Source organism: Natator depressus, chromosome 1 (genome assembly GCF_965152275.1).
Source record: "Natator depressus isolate rNatDep1 chromosome 1, rNatDep2.hap1, whole genome shotgun sequence".
Lineage (NCBI taxonomy): Eukaryota > Metazoa > Chordata > Testudines > Cheloniidae > Natator > Natator depressus.
In genome coordinates this window covers 241,392,995-241,409,193 of record NC_134234.1, presented here as the reverse complement: position 1 = coordinate 241,409,193, position 16,199 = coordinate 241,392,995, and the positions used below count along the sequence as shown (strand labels likewise).

Below are 16,199 nucleotides of genomic sequence, written 5' to 3'. Positions count from 1 at the left end.
TATCATAAAGAGCATTTGTATTCAGATGGGTTTCAGAGTAACAGCCGTGTTAGTCTGTATTCGCAAAAAGAAAAGGAGTACTTGTGGCACCTTAGAGACTAACCAATTTATTTGAGCATAAGCTTTTGTGAGCTACAGCTCACTTCATAGGATGCTGATTCCTTCATGTTTGCCAAGAAGGTTCTGCCTGCTGTGACTTACCTTTCCCGTTTTCTTTCCAGAGTGGATTTGATTATTCTGTCTTTCTGATTCTGTCATACCATTTGGGTGGGAGTTCCTTTTTGTAGGTTGATTAAATGATGACGCTTCACCCTCACAACTAAGAGCTCTATTAGAAGGCACAACCCCAGACATGCTTCTGCCCTCCTCAACTTAATTGAAGTTACTTATAAATGTCCTTGTTCAGTCTCTCTGGTGCCCCAGAACAGCCTTTTGTGGAGGATGCAATGTTCTATGCTCTGCCTTGCAATTGATCAATCAATGAAAATGATTTTGGTGTGGCTTCTTGGCTGCTTCCTTCTGTCTTTCAATTCTTGGCTAAGAAAACTGTGGTTTTTTGCTTTTAAAAAAAAAAAACGTTATCCTAATAAATTGTAGGCATTGCAGACTTTTGGTAAAGGTAAGTTTTATCTGTGCCATCCATTTTCCTGGGTCATATGGCCTCAAAGTCTTCAATTTCTGAACATTTCCAGGGACGCTGACTTTTTGAGAAACTAGGCTTTCATACACACAGATGGCTTCAAGAAGCTCAGGTTTTGGCAGCAAAAATGCTAGGCTTCCTCATCACTATCAACATGTAAACTCTATCTACTCCCTGAATGGACTGGTTAAAAAAATCCTGAACTTTCATGATCCACTTGGTTTGGACAGAGGCAAATTAGTGTTACCTTCTCACTAGCTTCTGATTAAGTTGGACCATTGTGTGCTTCAAACTGTGGAAATGAGAACTTAAAAAAAAAAAAAAAAAAAAGCCTGTGGCTCATCTTTGCTGTTGAGTCCTTCAGACGTTCATGCAAATCCTCAATGACAGAATCTCTTGTTTATTTCTGAAATAAAATTGATAGCTATATTTGTTCCCGTTTGGGTGGGTGGGTGATGGTGGCTTGGTAAACCTTTTACCACCAGAGAAGGAAAGAATATGTGTTGTTCTGGCTTTTTGAAGGAGGAGCATTCTGCGATCATACCCTCCACCTTCAATGAAGGTCCTAGTGTGGCTCTTGCCAGCTTAGGTGTTGAATATTGCAGTTTTGGACTCAATCAGTGCTGCTGTAAGCGTTGGCCAAAATAGGATTTGATAGTGACGCTAGGTGCCTCTACAATAAAAGCTGGGTCAATTGGATAAGGACCAGAGCTCAGATCTGTCTAGTAGGGAGTGCCTGAGGGAAATGAGTATTACACTACAGACTGTATGTGTCAGATGCCTTTAAGTAGATAAATAGACACACAGGAAGCCTTCTACCTGTAAAATGCCTTGATAAACTTAGGTATAAGGTGCTTCAGAAGTGCTGTGCATTGCTCTTTGTTCCAGGAGTGGCAGATGTCAATATATCAATGGTTAATTAACATAAACCTCTTAGCTACAGAATTGGGAGGTACGTAACTTCTAGTACAGAGGTGTATCTTCTGGAGATAAATCCAGCTCTGGCTCTGTTGATATGGTTAGCCATGTGTGGCCTTTTCTTGTAAGTGACAGATCCAATAGCCTTTTGAGGATGCTTCCGAGTTACTACTCGGAATCCAAGGAATTTACATATATAGTTCTGCAAGATACAATGGATATTAAAACGGTCACTTTCTGTAGCACAGATCAGGGAAACACTGTCACAGTGCAGAGAATGGGCTGAAGCTGGCAGATATCAGAAAGGACCATGTGAGGAAAAAGTAATCTGATCCTGGCTGTGTTAATAAATTGTGTATGTGAGTGTCAGTTTAATGTGGCTTCCCTTATTCACATGTTTTCATCCCCATCTTCTAAAGGCTCGCTCAATCAATGGCTCAAAAGTCTTTAATTCATTCTACTTGCGGCAAATTTCCTTTATAAAAACGTTTTATACTCTTTCATTGATGACTACTACAGGAAACACTCTATTAAATGTTAGACAACTTTCTCAAAAGATACAGGGACTGATCTTTCAGAGGTGCTATAGACCAGTAGCTCCCATTTTGAGTCAGTGGGAACTATAAACGTCCAGTACCTCTGAAAATCATGTCCAAATTTTTTTGGATTAAATTGGCATCATAATATGATCTGTATCTTCTGAATGATTTGGAAATCCCAGTTCAGTAGGATTGCAAGTTGTTGTGACCACAGATTTATACAACTAAATAAGTTTCCATATTCAAACTTGTTTCCTCCAAGTATTACTGCTTGGATACTGGAAGCAGGAGTACAGGAAGTTGTAAAACAGACTTCTGCTTGTGGAAAACTGCTGTGGCTCTGTCCTCCATATACCTTATCAGGACTAACAAGATGACCCAATGCAGTATCGTAACTGGGTATTTTAGCACCCGGGCCGAGCAAACATATTTGCGTCCCTCCCTGTTTTTTTCCGCCCCATTTTCCCACCCCTGCAACTTTGCACCCTGAGCAGCTGCGCTACTCATCCCGCCCTGGTTACGGCCCAATAGGAGTGGGCGCTTTCCTTTCAATAGACATAGCCAAATGCTGACCATATGGGAGTCCATTCCTTATCAGTGAACCGAAAACTCCAATACAAGACATCTACAGATTAGGACTAAACTCCGGGTTCGCTTAAGGTTCCTATGACACCCTGCTCCCTGGATTAGTTATTCTGCAAGTGATGTTTCCCCTCTGGTTCTTTTCTGTTTCTGAATGGAGACATTTTTCCGGGAGTTGCTTTTTGTATATTTTTCCCATCTTTCACTCGCTCTTCATTCTTGTCTGTCTGATGAAACGAAGCCATGTGGCTAGATGCAGCATCATCTCTGCTGGAGGTATTTAATGCATTGGACAGATGGGATGAAGGGACCTACAAGTGGCTACAGATGTGAAAAATGTACATTTTTCATTCTCAAGTAGTTATTGTCAAATGTACTACTAAATCTTGGAGACTATGATTCCAGTGTACTAATAAGTCTCTGCCAGCAGGAGGCTATCGTCTGTCACCTTTGTTGATGGACATGGCTGCAGCCTATCTTGTTAAATCAGTTTCTTTCTGTTTGTTTGTTTTTTGTTATAATCAGTCATCCCATCATCATCGTGGTGTTTGTTCTACCACCATTTCTTTCTTTTGGGGACTAGTTTTGTCACCCAAATTGTCTGCAAAGGACCGATTCTACCACCTGTACTCCCGCTCGTTAGTACCTCATTCCGCAAGTAGTCTGGTTAGTTTCAATGGGATTACTTTTGTGTAAAGTATTACTAAATATGAGTCAAACTGGCAGTATAAGACCCATTGCAGACAATTAATTCTACAGGTTTCAAGAATAGCAGCTGTGTTAGTCTGTATTCACAAAAAGAAAAGTAGTACTTGTGGCACCTTAGAGACTACCCAATTTATTTGAGCATGAGCTTTCGTGAGCTACAGCTCACTTCATCGGATGCAATAATGAGAGCCCAATGGCAGACTACCTGGCTCCAGTCAACAGCCATCACAACCTACCTCCAGAACTCTTTCCTCACCTGTAAATTTGACTGCTTCATCTGTCACACTTACATCTTCTAAGGCTTTTTGTACACAAGTGCAGTAAGTGCAAAATAAAAACTCAGGTGAAAACCTTAATTTCACATTTTTCATTGGAGATCTTGTTTTTCATGGCAAACAGTCAATTTTGTTTGCCTTGAAAGTGCTAATGAAAATAATAGAGCAGTACTGGTTAACTACTCAGGGTACTTAGATGCCACTCTGATGGGTGTACTAGAAATGCCACTTGTCTCTGGCACACTCTTAGAAATGGGAACTTTCTATGGAATAATGCTAATCCACATTTTTAAAATCATTTTGACAGCCCTTCCCCTCTCCATGAGCCAATTATGACTCCATGATTCTCTGCCTATCCCCTGGGACCACTCCCATTGCTTTCCCTGACAAGTCACTGTGTCAAGGGTGGGGGGAGAGGGAGCTGTAGGAGCTGGCTGTGCCAACTCAATTTGGTGGAAATCCCCCACGTTGGAGGGATTCCAAGCTAGGTGTTTGTAAAAATCTCTGCTTCCTTTTGTGCTGCCAGGGTGAGGCAAATGCAGAACAGCTGCCTCTGCCCATGCGAAGTGGTTGAGTGGCAGCAGAGCTATTTGAGAGTTGGCAGCCACCCTTGGGCCAGTTCCATCCAATCTGCAAAAACTTTAAGTGGCTGCTTTGCAATCTAGAATCCTGTCTTGACATATAACTTATACCTCGAATGCTGCATGTTGGAAGAGCTTTTTATTACATGTATAATTTTTAGCTACTTTCCCTTTTAACATTATTTCTTTAAGCTGATTCTACACCATTGTTTTAAGATAGGTCATTAAGTAGTTAATATTTTAACCCCAGTTCTGTTCTGGAGATTCATGTATGGGCTGTCTTAATTATTTAAACATGTTTCTTTCCTTGATCCATCTTAAAGGTTCCTTGTACCCTTATTCTTTTTGTTAATTAAATTTCTCTTAGTCTGAGAGAGGCTCTTTAGTATGAATCTTAGCCCTGGTCTACACTACGAGTTTAGGTCAAATTTAGCAGCATTAGATCTATTTAACCCTGCACCTATCCGCACGACAAAGCCATTTTTGTCAACTTAAAGGGCTCTTAAAATCTATTTTTGTACTCCTCCCTGGTGAGGGGATTAGCGCTGAAATTGACATCACCGGGTCGAATTTGGGGTTGTGTGGACGCAATTTGACGGTATTGACAGAGGCGGTTACACAGCCTCTGAGCCATCCCAGAGTGCTCCATTGTGACCGCTCTGGACAGCACTTTCAACTCAGATGCACTAGCCAGGTACGCAGGAAAAGCACCGGGAACTTTTGAATTTCATTTCCTGTTTGGCCAGTGTGGCAAACTCCTCAGCAGAGGTAACCGTGCAGAGCTCATAGCACAGGTGACCATGTGGTCCCAGAATCACAAAAGAGCTCCAGCATGGACCAAACGGGAGGTACTGGGTCTGATCACTGTATGGGGAGACGAATCTGTGCTATCAGAACTCCGTTCCAAAAGACGAAATGCCAATACATTTGAAAAAATCTCCAAGGGCATGATGGACAGAGGCGAAAACAGGGACCTGCAGCAGTGCCGCGTGAAAATTAAGGAGCTCAGGCAAGCCGACCAAAAAACCAAAGAGGCAAACAGCCGCTCCAAGTCAGAGCCCCAGACATGCCGCTTCTGTGGTGAGCTGCATGTAATTCTAGGGGGTGTCTCTACCACTACCCCACCCCTGTTCGTGGACACCTGCAAGGGGAGAGTCTCACGCAATACGGATGAGGATTTTGGGGACAAGGAAGAGGAGGAGGATAGTACACAACAGGCAAGCAGAAAAAATTCTCCCCAACAGCCAGGAACTGTTTATCATCCTGGAGCCAATACCCTCCCAACCCTTTCAAGGCGGGCTCTTGGACCGTGAAGCCGGAGAAGGCATCTCTGGTGAGTATACCTTTTTAAAATACTATACATGGTTTAAAGGCAAGCATGTTTAATGATTAATTTGCCCTGAAGACTTGGATGCATTCGTGGTCAGTACAGCTACTGGAAAAGTCTGTTAACGTGTCTGAGGATAGAGTGGAAATCCTCCAGGGACATTATTAAGGGGACATTCAGAGGTGGCCATTCCTGCTGGGCTGTTTGCCTCTGGCTGAAAAGAAATCATCCCCGCTTTTAGCCATGCGGTGGGGGGGGCCCATTCACACTGAGCTGTTCACGTTTGGCTGGCAGGGATCTTCCCTGATACTAGTCATGCGGTGGGAGGAAGGGGTGAAGCGATCATCCCAGAGAATTGGGTGGGGGGTGCGGGCGGGGTTAGTTGGTTTTGTGCTGCATGTTAACCCGAAAACTGCAGCCCTTCCTTTTAAATGGCCAACCCAACGGGTGCTTGGTATGGGAAAGGAGGACACTGCTGTCTGAAACCATTCTGACATGTTATGAAGGTTGAAGCCAAAAGACTGTGGCTTACCATGGCTGCCTGCAAACTGAATTCTGTTTCCCGGCCCAGAACCAAACCGGCAGGCCCTCAATATAAGAGGCAAAATGCGACCTTATACCGAAAGCACACGTGCTGTATAATGTTAACAGCTTGGTTCACTGTGAAAGTCTACCCATTGTTCTCTAAAATGTCTTTTAAAAAAAAAAAACTACTCTCCCTTTTTTCCCCTCCCGCAGCTGCAATTAGTTTCAACCCTCCCCTATCATCTCCATCTCAGAGGCTAGCGCAGATAAGAAAGCGGAAAAAAACGCACTCATGATGAAATGCTCTCTGAGCTCATGCAGTCCTCCCGCATTGAAAGAGCTCAGCAGAATGCGTGGAGGCAGACAATTGCAGAGTCCAGGAAAGCAGAAAATGAACACGAGGACAGGAGGGACGAGCAAGATGAGAGGTGGTGGCAGCATGATGAGAGGAGGCAGGATGCAATGCTGAGGCTACTGGGGGATCAAACTGATATGGTCTGAAGTCTGGTGAAGCTGCAGGAAAGGCAGCAGAAGCACAGACCGCTGCTGCAGCCTCTGTGTAACCGCCTGCCCTCCTCCCCAAGTTCCATAGCCTCCTCACCCAGATGCCCAAGAACGTGGGGTGGGGGCCCTCGGGGCACCCAGCCACTCCACCCCAGAGGACTGCCCAAGCAACAGAAGGCTGGCATTCGATAAGTTTTGAAGTGCAATGTGGCCTTGTCTTTCCCTCTTCCCCTCATCCACCACCCCACCCAGTGCTTCCTTCTCCCCCACCCCTCCCGGGCTACCTTGGCAGTTATCCCCCTATTTGTGTGAAGAATTAATAAAGAATGCATGGTTTTGAAACCAAAATGACTTTATTGCCCCTGCAAGCGGTGATCGAAGGGGGGAGGGTGGTTGGCTTACAGGGAAGTCGAGTGAACCAAGGGGGCAGGTTTGCATCAAGGAGAAACAAACAGAAGTGTTACACTGTAGCCTGGCCAGTCATGAAACTGGTTTTCAAAGCTTCTCTGATGCGCACCACTTCCTGCTGTGCTCTTCTAACCGCCCTGGTGTCTGGCTGCGTGTATTCAGCAGCCAGGTGATTTGCCTCAACCTCCCACCGCACCATAGACGTCTCCCCCTTACTCTCGCAAAGATTGTGGAGTGCACAGCAAGCAGCAATAACAATGGGAATATTGGTTTCGCTGAGGTCTAACCAAGTCTGTAAACTGTGCCAGTGACCCTTTAAACGTCTAAATGCACACTCCACCACCAGTCTGCACTTGCTCAGCCTATAGTTGAACAGCTCCTGAATACTGTCTAGGGTGCCTGTGTACGGCTTCATGAGCCAGGGCATTAAAGGGGTAGGCTGGGTCCCCAAGGATCACTATAGGCATTTCAACATCCCCAACAGTTAATTTCTGGTCTGGGAAGTAAATCCCTTCCTGCAGCTGTTCAAACAGACCAGAGTTCCTGAAGACGCGAGCGTCATGTACCTTTCCCGGCCATCCCATGTTGATGTTGGTGAAACGTCCCTTGTGATCCACCACTGTTTGCAGCACCATTGAAAAGTACCCCTTGCGGTTTACATACTGGCTGCTAAGGTGGTCCGGTCCCAAGATAGGGATATGCGTTCCGTCTATGGCCCCACCACAGTTAGGGAATCCCATTGCAGTAAAGCCATCCACTATGACCTGCACATTTCCTAGAGTCACTACCCTTGATAGCAGCAGCTCAATGATTGCGTTGGCTACATGGATCACAGCAGCCCCACAGTAGATTTGCCCACTCCAAATTGATTCCCGACAGACCGGTAGCTGTCTGGCGTTGCAAGCTTCCAGAGGGCTATCGCCACTCACTTCTCAACTGTGAGGGCTGCTCTCATCTTGGTATTCTTGCGCTTCAGGGCAGGGGGAAGCAAGTCACAAAATTCCATGAAAGTGCCCTTACGCATGCGAAAGTTTCACAGCCACTGGGAATTATCCCAGACCCGCAACACTATGCGGTCCCACCAGTCTGTGCTTGTTTCCCGGGCCCAGGATCAGCATTCTACGGCATGAACCTGCTCCATTGCCACCAGGATGTCCAAATTGCCGGGGCCTGTACTTTGAGAGAAGTCTGTGTCCATGTCCTCATCGCTCTCATCACCGTGCTGCCGTCACCTCCTCGCCTGCTTTTGCAGGTTCTGGTTCTGCACATACTGCAGGATAATGCACGAGGTGTTTACAATGCTCATAACTGTTGCTGTGATCTGAGCGGGCTCCATGCTTGCCATGGTATTGCATCTGCAGGAGAGCAGAGTTGCAGTGGCTGACGGCGGATGCCACAAGAATAGATATTTATAGAGAACAATGAGAGGACCTGCAAGGTGGATTCAGGAGAGCAGAGTTGCAGCAGAAGCAGTGGAGGATGACTTAGCACCGCACACATTTCCCGAGGAGGAACACATGTACCCGGGAGCTCATTACAGACCACATGGAAAAATTCGCTATCGAGACAATAGCAGCAGAGCAGAGTTGCAGCAAAAGCGGTGGATGACGATGGTTAGCAGTCCTACTACACCGTCTGCTGAAAGTAGTATGGTGCCCACACGGAAAAAAGGCACGAAATGATTGTCTGCTGTTGCTTTCACGGAGGGAGGGGCAACTGATGACAGGTACCCAAAACCACCCGCTACAATGTTTTTGCCCCATCAGGCATTGGGAGCTTAATCCAGAATTCCAGTGGGTGGCAGAGACTGCTGGAACTGTGGGATAGCTACCCACAGTGCACCACTCTGTAAGTCGATGCTAGCCACGGTAGTGAGGATGCACTCCATTGATTTAATGCGCTTAGTGTGGACATACGCAATAGACTGTATAAAATTTCTAAAAATCGACTTCTGTAAGATTGACCTAATTTCGTAGTGTATTCATACCCTTAAATACCTACCTTCAGAGAATCACTTTTTGTAAATAGTTCTCTGAATGTCAAAATATCACAGGACAAATACTGGTTGTCAAGTATACCTTGGAAAATGTGCAGTCTGCTGCTGCATAGTGCATTGATTGCAAAAGACCAAATGGAGTTTATTTGGGGGGTGGGGAGAGTGTTCATACACATTATATGCCTCAAGGTGTACAGGGTGCAGACCTGATTATTGTTGTACCAGAAGGCTTTAAGCTGAATGTAACTCTTTAGCTGTTCGTTTGTGGGAATCTTTTAGCTGGGTAACATCTCGTCCTCTCTGACAATGAATTTGAGCACCCAAGTCTTAAATCTAGATGATACTATCACAGTCCACAATGCCTTTGGAAAAGTCTAAGTGAAAGTAAGTAACTCCATGTTTTCATTGCTCTTGTAGAAATAGATAGTCTCCAGTAGAGCTGGCTGAAATTTAAAAAAAAAAATTTTCCTCCAAAAAATTTATTTTTCCAAAACCAAACTTTTTTCATGGAAAAACATAATGTGCATTTCCCCCCATATTTAAAAACAAACTTACAAAAACAGTTTTTTGTGAAGCAAAACGTTTAACTTTCAGTAATGTTTTGATATTTTTGATAAATATTTTGAAAACATTGAAAAACTTCAAGATGAGTCTGTTTTGAAGGCTTTGGAATTTAAACAACTTAAAAACCTATACTTTTTTCCCCACAGAGTTTTCATTTTTCTTTCAGCCCTTGTCTCCCAGATAAGAGATGAAATAGAATATTTACCTCAATATCTAACGTTGGATGTTCATAGAATCCTAGAAATGTAGGGCTAGAAGGGACCTTGAGAAGCCATCAAATTCAGCCCCTTGTGCTGAGGCAGGACCAAGTAAAGCTAGACCATCCCTGACAGGTGTTTGTCAAACCTGTTTTTAAAAACATCCAATAATGGGGATTCCGCAACCTCCCTTGGAAATGTATTCCAGGACTTAACTGTTCTTTATAATTAGAAAGCTTTTCTTAGTATATAACCTAAATCTCGCTTGCTGCAGATTATAAACCCATTACTTGTTGTCCTGCCTTCAGTGGACACAGAGAACAACTGATCACTATCTTCTTTATAATAACCCTTAACATATTTGAAGACTGTTTATCAGGTTCCTCCTCCTCAATCGTCTTTTCTCAAGACTAAATGTGTCCAGTTTTTTAACCTTTTTTTCATAGGTCAGGTTTTTGAAACGGTTTTTATAATTTTTGTTGCTCTCCTCTGGACTGTCTCCAGTTCATCCACACCTTTCCAGAATTGGTCACAGTATTCCCGCTGAGGCCTCACCAGTGGCGAGTAGAGCAGGACAACTACCTCTTGTCTTACATATGATATCCCTGTTAATACACCCCAGAATGATATTAACCTTTTTCACAATGGCATCACATTGTTGACACACATTCAGTTTGTGATCCACTATAACCCCCAGGTCCTTTTCAGCAGTACTACCACCTAGCCTAGGGGTTGGCAACCTTTGGCACCCAGCCTGTCAGGGTAAAGCCGCTGGCGGGTCGGGCCAGTTTCTTTATCTGGAGCGTCCACAGGCACGGAGCCCTGCAGCTCCCACTGGCCACGGTTCACCGTTCCTGGCTAATGGGAGCTGCAGGAAGTGGTGCAGGCCGAGTGGTGCCAGTAGCCACTGCTTCCCACAGCTCCCATTGGCCGGGAACAGCGAACTGCAGCCAGTGGGAGCTGCGGACGCTCCAGATAAACAGATCAGCCCGGCTCACCGGGGCTTTACCCTGACGGGCCGGGTGCCAAAGGTTGCCGACCCAGACCTAGCCAGTTATTTCCCATTTTGTAGTTGTGCATTTGATTTTTTTTTTTTTCCTTCCGAAGTGAAGTACTTTGGCATTCAATAAAGACAAGTGCATCTTCTTGAATTCAGACTAATTCTCCAATTTGTCAGTCATTTTGAATTCTAATCCTGTCCTCCACGGTGCTTGCAACCCCTCCCAACTTGGTGCCATCTGCAAATTTTATGAACATACTCTCTACTCCATTATCCAAGTCATTTAATGAAAATATTGAATAGTACCAAACCCAGGACTGAGCCTTGCAAAATATCACTAGATGTGACCTCCCAGGTTAACAACGAACCATTGATAACTGCTTTTTAAGTAATCTTTCAACCAGTTGTGTACCCACTTTATAGTAATTTTGTCGAGATCATATTTCCCTAGTTTGCTTCTGGGAATGTCATGTGGGACTTTCTGAAAATCAGTTACGTGCCAAAATATGGATTTAGGAGCTCAACTTTTTAGGCTTTAACTTTTAAGATCTTCAAGAGCTAGGGCTAAAAATGAGGAACACTTTGGAAGAGTTGAAAATAATTTCATCTGGGAAATTAGTGCTAATTTCCTCAATCATTTTCTTAATTTGTTTATTGATTGGTTAATTATCTGACTACAGGTATATTAACCATATTTCTGTAATGAATTAATCTTTTGATTCAGGAAGAAAGGAGTTTGTGGCATTAGACATTTGACCTGATGTCGAGTTTGAGAGCTCTACTGGAACTGTAATTCATAGATCTAAACAAATCTGATTTAGATGGAGTTTCGTTGCTTACACAATAGCTTTCCCTGATGCTCTGCTATAACTCCACTGGCAACTATGGCATGACACTTATTTTATTTGTAGTCTGTTAATTTGGCTAGATTTTACTAATTTACTAGAGGTTTAACTTCAATCTTGATATTGATACATATGGAAACTATCGCAAAATCTTTCTCTCTGAAGTTCGACATGTAGGAAATAAAGGCTTGATCTTCGTGTCACTTGTGTGTTGGTAGGAAAAATCCTTTAAATCAATCCCTGAGTAATTTTAATAGCCTTAAGGTGCACACACTTTTCTCAATAGCAAGAGGAACTCAAGTGAATTGTTTTTTTTAAGTGCTTTAGTAATAGCTGTCAGGTCTTACTAAAATAGCTGTAAAAGATTGTAGGTTCAGTTGTCCTGAGGTTTTTCTTCAACAAACTCAGGTAGTAATTCTAAAAACTCTAATACAATTTGAATTCAAGGCAATAAATACTGAGTTATGTATTATGTTTGCATGTGCTATTTTTTTTTTCTTGTAATAAAAGTCTTGATCCAAGATAATGAAGGTAAGGTTTTAGTCTCCCATTCAAAATCTCTTCTGCTTCTCTTAAAGAAGTGAGCCTATTAAAATAAATATACACTCTACTTTTTCCATAACTGTGATCATTCAATTGCAAAATAAAATGGCACAGACAAGTTATCTTGAAATGACTTTATTTCTGACAAGCTGTTGCTTCCTAATCTCTTCCAGGAGAGAACTTTGACCAGAGCCCCTTAAGAAGAACTTTCAAGTCCAAAGTTCTGGCACACTATCCTCAGAATATAGAGTGGAACCCCTTTGATCAAGATGCAGTGAACATGGTATGTATGCTGACTTTCTTCACAACCTCTGTTTCCTGATGACTGTATTTAACTCTGGAACAGCCCTCTCATTTGTTAAAACAGCACAGATAATATGGAGAATGCTGGACAACAAAGAGTTTGAGAAGTAACTTGCTAAAGATGCAAAAACTAATAGTCAGAATTTTTTTAAGTACTTCAGAAGCAAGAAGCCTGCCAAACAGACAGTGGGGCCCGTAGATGACAAAGGTGCTAAAGGAGCACTCAAGGAAGTCAAGGCCATGGAAGAGAAGCTAAATGGGGGATGCGGGGGGGTGGGGTTTGCATTGGTCTTCACTGCAGAGGATGTTGGGGAGACGCCCCAAACGAATAGCTTTGATGCTGCACAGTACTTCAGATTTGTTACCAACACTGATGTGTCAACAGAAGAGGTTTAGAACAAATGGATACATTAAACAATAATAAGTCACCAGGACCAGATGGTATTCACCCAAGGGTTCTGAAGGAACTCAAATATGAAATTGTAGAACCCCCTAACTGTCCTATGTAACTTGTTGCTGAAATAATCCTCTGTATCTGGTGACTGGAAAGTAGCTAATGTAACACCAATTTTTAAAAAGGGCTCCAGAGGCAATCTGGAGACTGGTAAGCCTAACTTCAGTATCAGGCAAATTGGTAGAAACTGTAGTAAAGAACAGAATTATCAGACACCTAAATAAACATGATTTGTTGGGGAAGAGTCAACACTGCTTTTGTAAAGGGAAATCATGCCTCACCAATCTATTAGCATTCTTTGAGGGGGTCAACAAACATGTGAACAAGGGTGATAGTGTACTTGGATTTTTGTAAAGCCTTAGACAAGGACCCTCACCAAAGACTCCTAAGAAAACTAAGTAGTCATGGGATAACGGGGAACGTCCTCTCATGGATCAGTAACAGGTTAAAAGAGAAAACAAAGGGTAGGAATAAGTGGTCAGATTTCACAATGGAAAAAGGTAAATATTAGGGTCCCCCAAAGATCTGTACTGGGACCAGTGCTGTCCAACATAATCATAAATTATCTGGAAAATGGGTAAACAGTGAAGTGGAAAAGTTTTTATAGATGATACAAAATTATTCAAGATAATTAAGTCCAAAGCTGACTGCAAGGAGTTACAAAGGGATCTCACAAAACTGGGCAACAAAGTGGCAGATGAAATTCAACATTGATAAGTGCAAAGTAATGCATACTGTAAAAAATAGTCCGAACTATATATACAAAATAGTGGGTTCTATATTAGCTGTTACCACTCAAAAAATAGATCTTGGAGTCCATTGTGCCTAATTCTTTGGAAGCTTCAGCTCAGTGTGCAGCCTCAAAATGGCTAACAGAACTTTGGGAACCATTAGGAAAGGGATAGAAATAAGACTCAATTCAACATTCAACGTTCATTTTTTCTTGAGACTATCTCAAGATTAAGAGGGATCATTGAAAATTCCCCAAATAACTTGGTACTCCAAGGACCTCTCCACGATGATCAAAGCTCTGTAAGATTCTATTGGTAAAGACTTCATATAGAAATGGGCTTTGATAAGAACTAGGAGTTTGTTTTTATTTGAAGCAAGCTTTCCTGTGAAAAGATGCTTCCTTCTGTTTTAAAAATAGGCACAATCTATAAGGCAACCCCTGTTTCTGTAAACTCTTTCAAGCATACTTAGCCTATAGTGTGTCATAGTCCGTAACTTTCCTGCAAAGTACTCAAGGAGTGGGGAAGATGAACAGTAAGAACATGTTCTCCGTCAAAACACGTTACCATAAAAACCTAGAGAGATCAGGGGACAACCCTTAGGAAATAAGAGTACTTTACTGTTAAGAGGAATTGTGGTGAATTAAGTTGCCATCAGATGTCAGTTTACCTTTTTATAGTTGGGTTGTAGGGTGGCAGAAAATGGCTGTAACTTGGGCTCTGTGAGACTGGATGTTGGAAAGGCAGAATCCGCCAAGCAGTATCCTGAAGAGATGTGTATAATTAACCCTTTTATTGTTGTTGTTTGTGCCTGCTAAAGTTAAGCTTCTGGAATGCTACTAGTAGCAGCAGTTGTGCATTCCTCTATTTGCTTCCTCCCATACCTCCTCCCTGTCTTTTGGAAAGTAACTTAACGTGTGAGTACCATGGTAGCAGTATTGCCAACGCCAGCCATTCAAAAACCATGAGTGAGGCTACAAATTCATGCCTCTTAAACTACACTCGGTTCTCTAGAAACTTCAGCTGAATGTGCAGCTTCAGAAGGGCTAGTGGAACGTTGGGAAGCGTTAGAAAAGGGGTAGAAATAAGAGGAAATGTAATACCACTAAATTAATCCATGGTTCGCCCACACCTCGAATACTGTGTCCGGTTCTGGTTGCCCAAGAGAGATTAAAAAGTGAGGTGCAGTTCAGCTTAGAAAAGAAATGCCTGGGAGGAGGGGGTATGATAGAGGTCTATAAAATCATGAATGGTGTGGGGGAAAAAAAGAGTAGAAAATTGTTTGCACTTTCACAAAAACCAGGGGTCACCTGATGCAATTCACAGGCATGAAATTTAATAAAAACAAGAGTACTTTTTCTCTCAGCATACGATTACCCTGTGGAGTTCATTGGCATCACAACATCCCATGGCAAAAGTATAACTGGGTTCAAAAAAGAACTGGATAAATTCATGGAGGATGGGTCCATCAATAGCTATTAGCCAAGATGGTCAGGGATGTAACCCCATGCCGAGAGAGACCCTAAACCTCTGCCAGAAACTGGATGGGGAATACAGATGGATCACTTGAATTGCCCTGTTCTGCTCACTCCCCCTGAAGCTCTGGTATTGGCCACTGTCAGAAGACAGGATACTGGGCTAGATGGACCCCGTTGTAACTGGCTTTCCAGATGGACTACGTGCAAATATTATTTTATTTAAAAAAAGGTAAGAAGCAAATTCTTGATAAAGGTAGAGAAATATAGTGAAATGGCATATGTCAGCCAAGTGGAGGGGAGGAATCCTTCCTAAAAGACTGTAAGGTAGGAGTGTTGCAGCCAATAGAATGTGAGAATTCTTAATGGCACCTTGTCACAGGGCGCACCACTCACCGTTGTCCTCGCGCTGCCTGCTGGTACTCTGGGGATTAGCTTGAGCTGTTTCCAGGTGCTGGGGTTTTAAAAAAAAAAATACCAAGTATGCAAGATGCATGATAAAATCACAGTAGTTGTCAACACTGATACCATGGTAGCAGCTATCACTGTTAATACTAAGCAGATACAGACAGACATGAGACTGATGATGCTACATTAGACATCTTGCATACTTTATGTAGATTTCAATATCAGCTCAGCTCCTAAATGCAGAGCAATGGGAACAGTGCAGTAGTTACAGTAGGTCTATGCAATATCTTGCATCTGCATTAGATTGAAGGAGTCAGGACAGTTTAATGTGGTAATACCTAAGCTACTGCATAGGCCACTTCTGCCAGCCAATTTACAGGAGAGGTTGTTAATGTTCATCTCTGAGTAAGCAAAACATGCAAGAAGATGCAATGAAAAATATTTTCAGAATATAATGGGTATTCATGAGAAAGCTGTGATGGTATTAGCGAACAAAAATTGTATCCGCCTACATAATTTTTATTCAATCTCCTTATAAGAGCCTGGTTAAAACAAAATAATTGTATGAAACAAAATTTGGGGGAAAAAAGTCATTTCAGAGCACATTTACCACACATTATGTGTTCTGACAAAAGCAGCAATATTTACAAATAGTAGGAATACCCGCTTTCACCTT

At 42.8% G+C, this 16,199-nt stretch overlaps 1 protein-coding gene across 3 annotated transcripts in view; it reads left to right on the top strand.

Annotated features, from left to right (window-relative positions):
• Positions 1-16,199, top strand: part of DENND5B (DENN domain containing 5B) — a 171,415-nt gene that overhangs the window by 72,644 nt on the left and 82,572 nt on the right. For all 3 annotated transcript variants that reach the window (XM_074939391.1, XM_074939400.1, XM_074939408.1), the window contains one exon: positions 12,326-12,435. In XM_074939391.1, the coding sequence (XP_074795492.1) occupies positions 12,326-12,435 (110 nt within the window). The remainder of the gene's footprint in view (positions 1-12,325; positions 12,436-16,199) is intronic.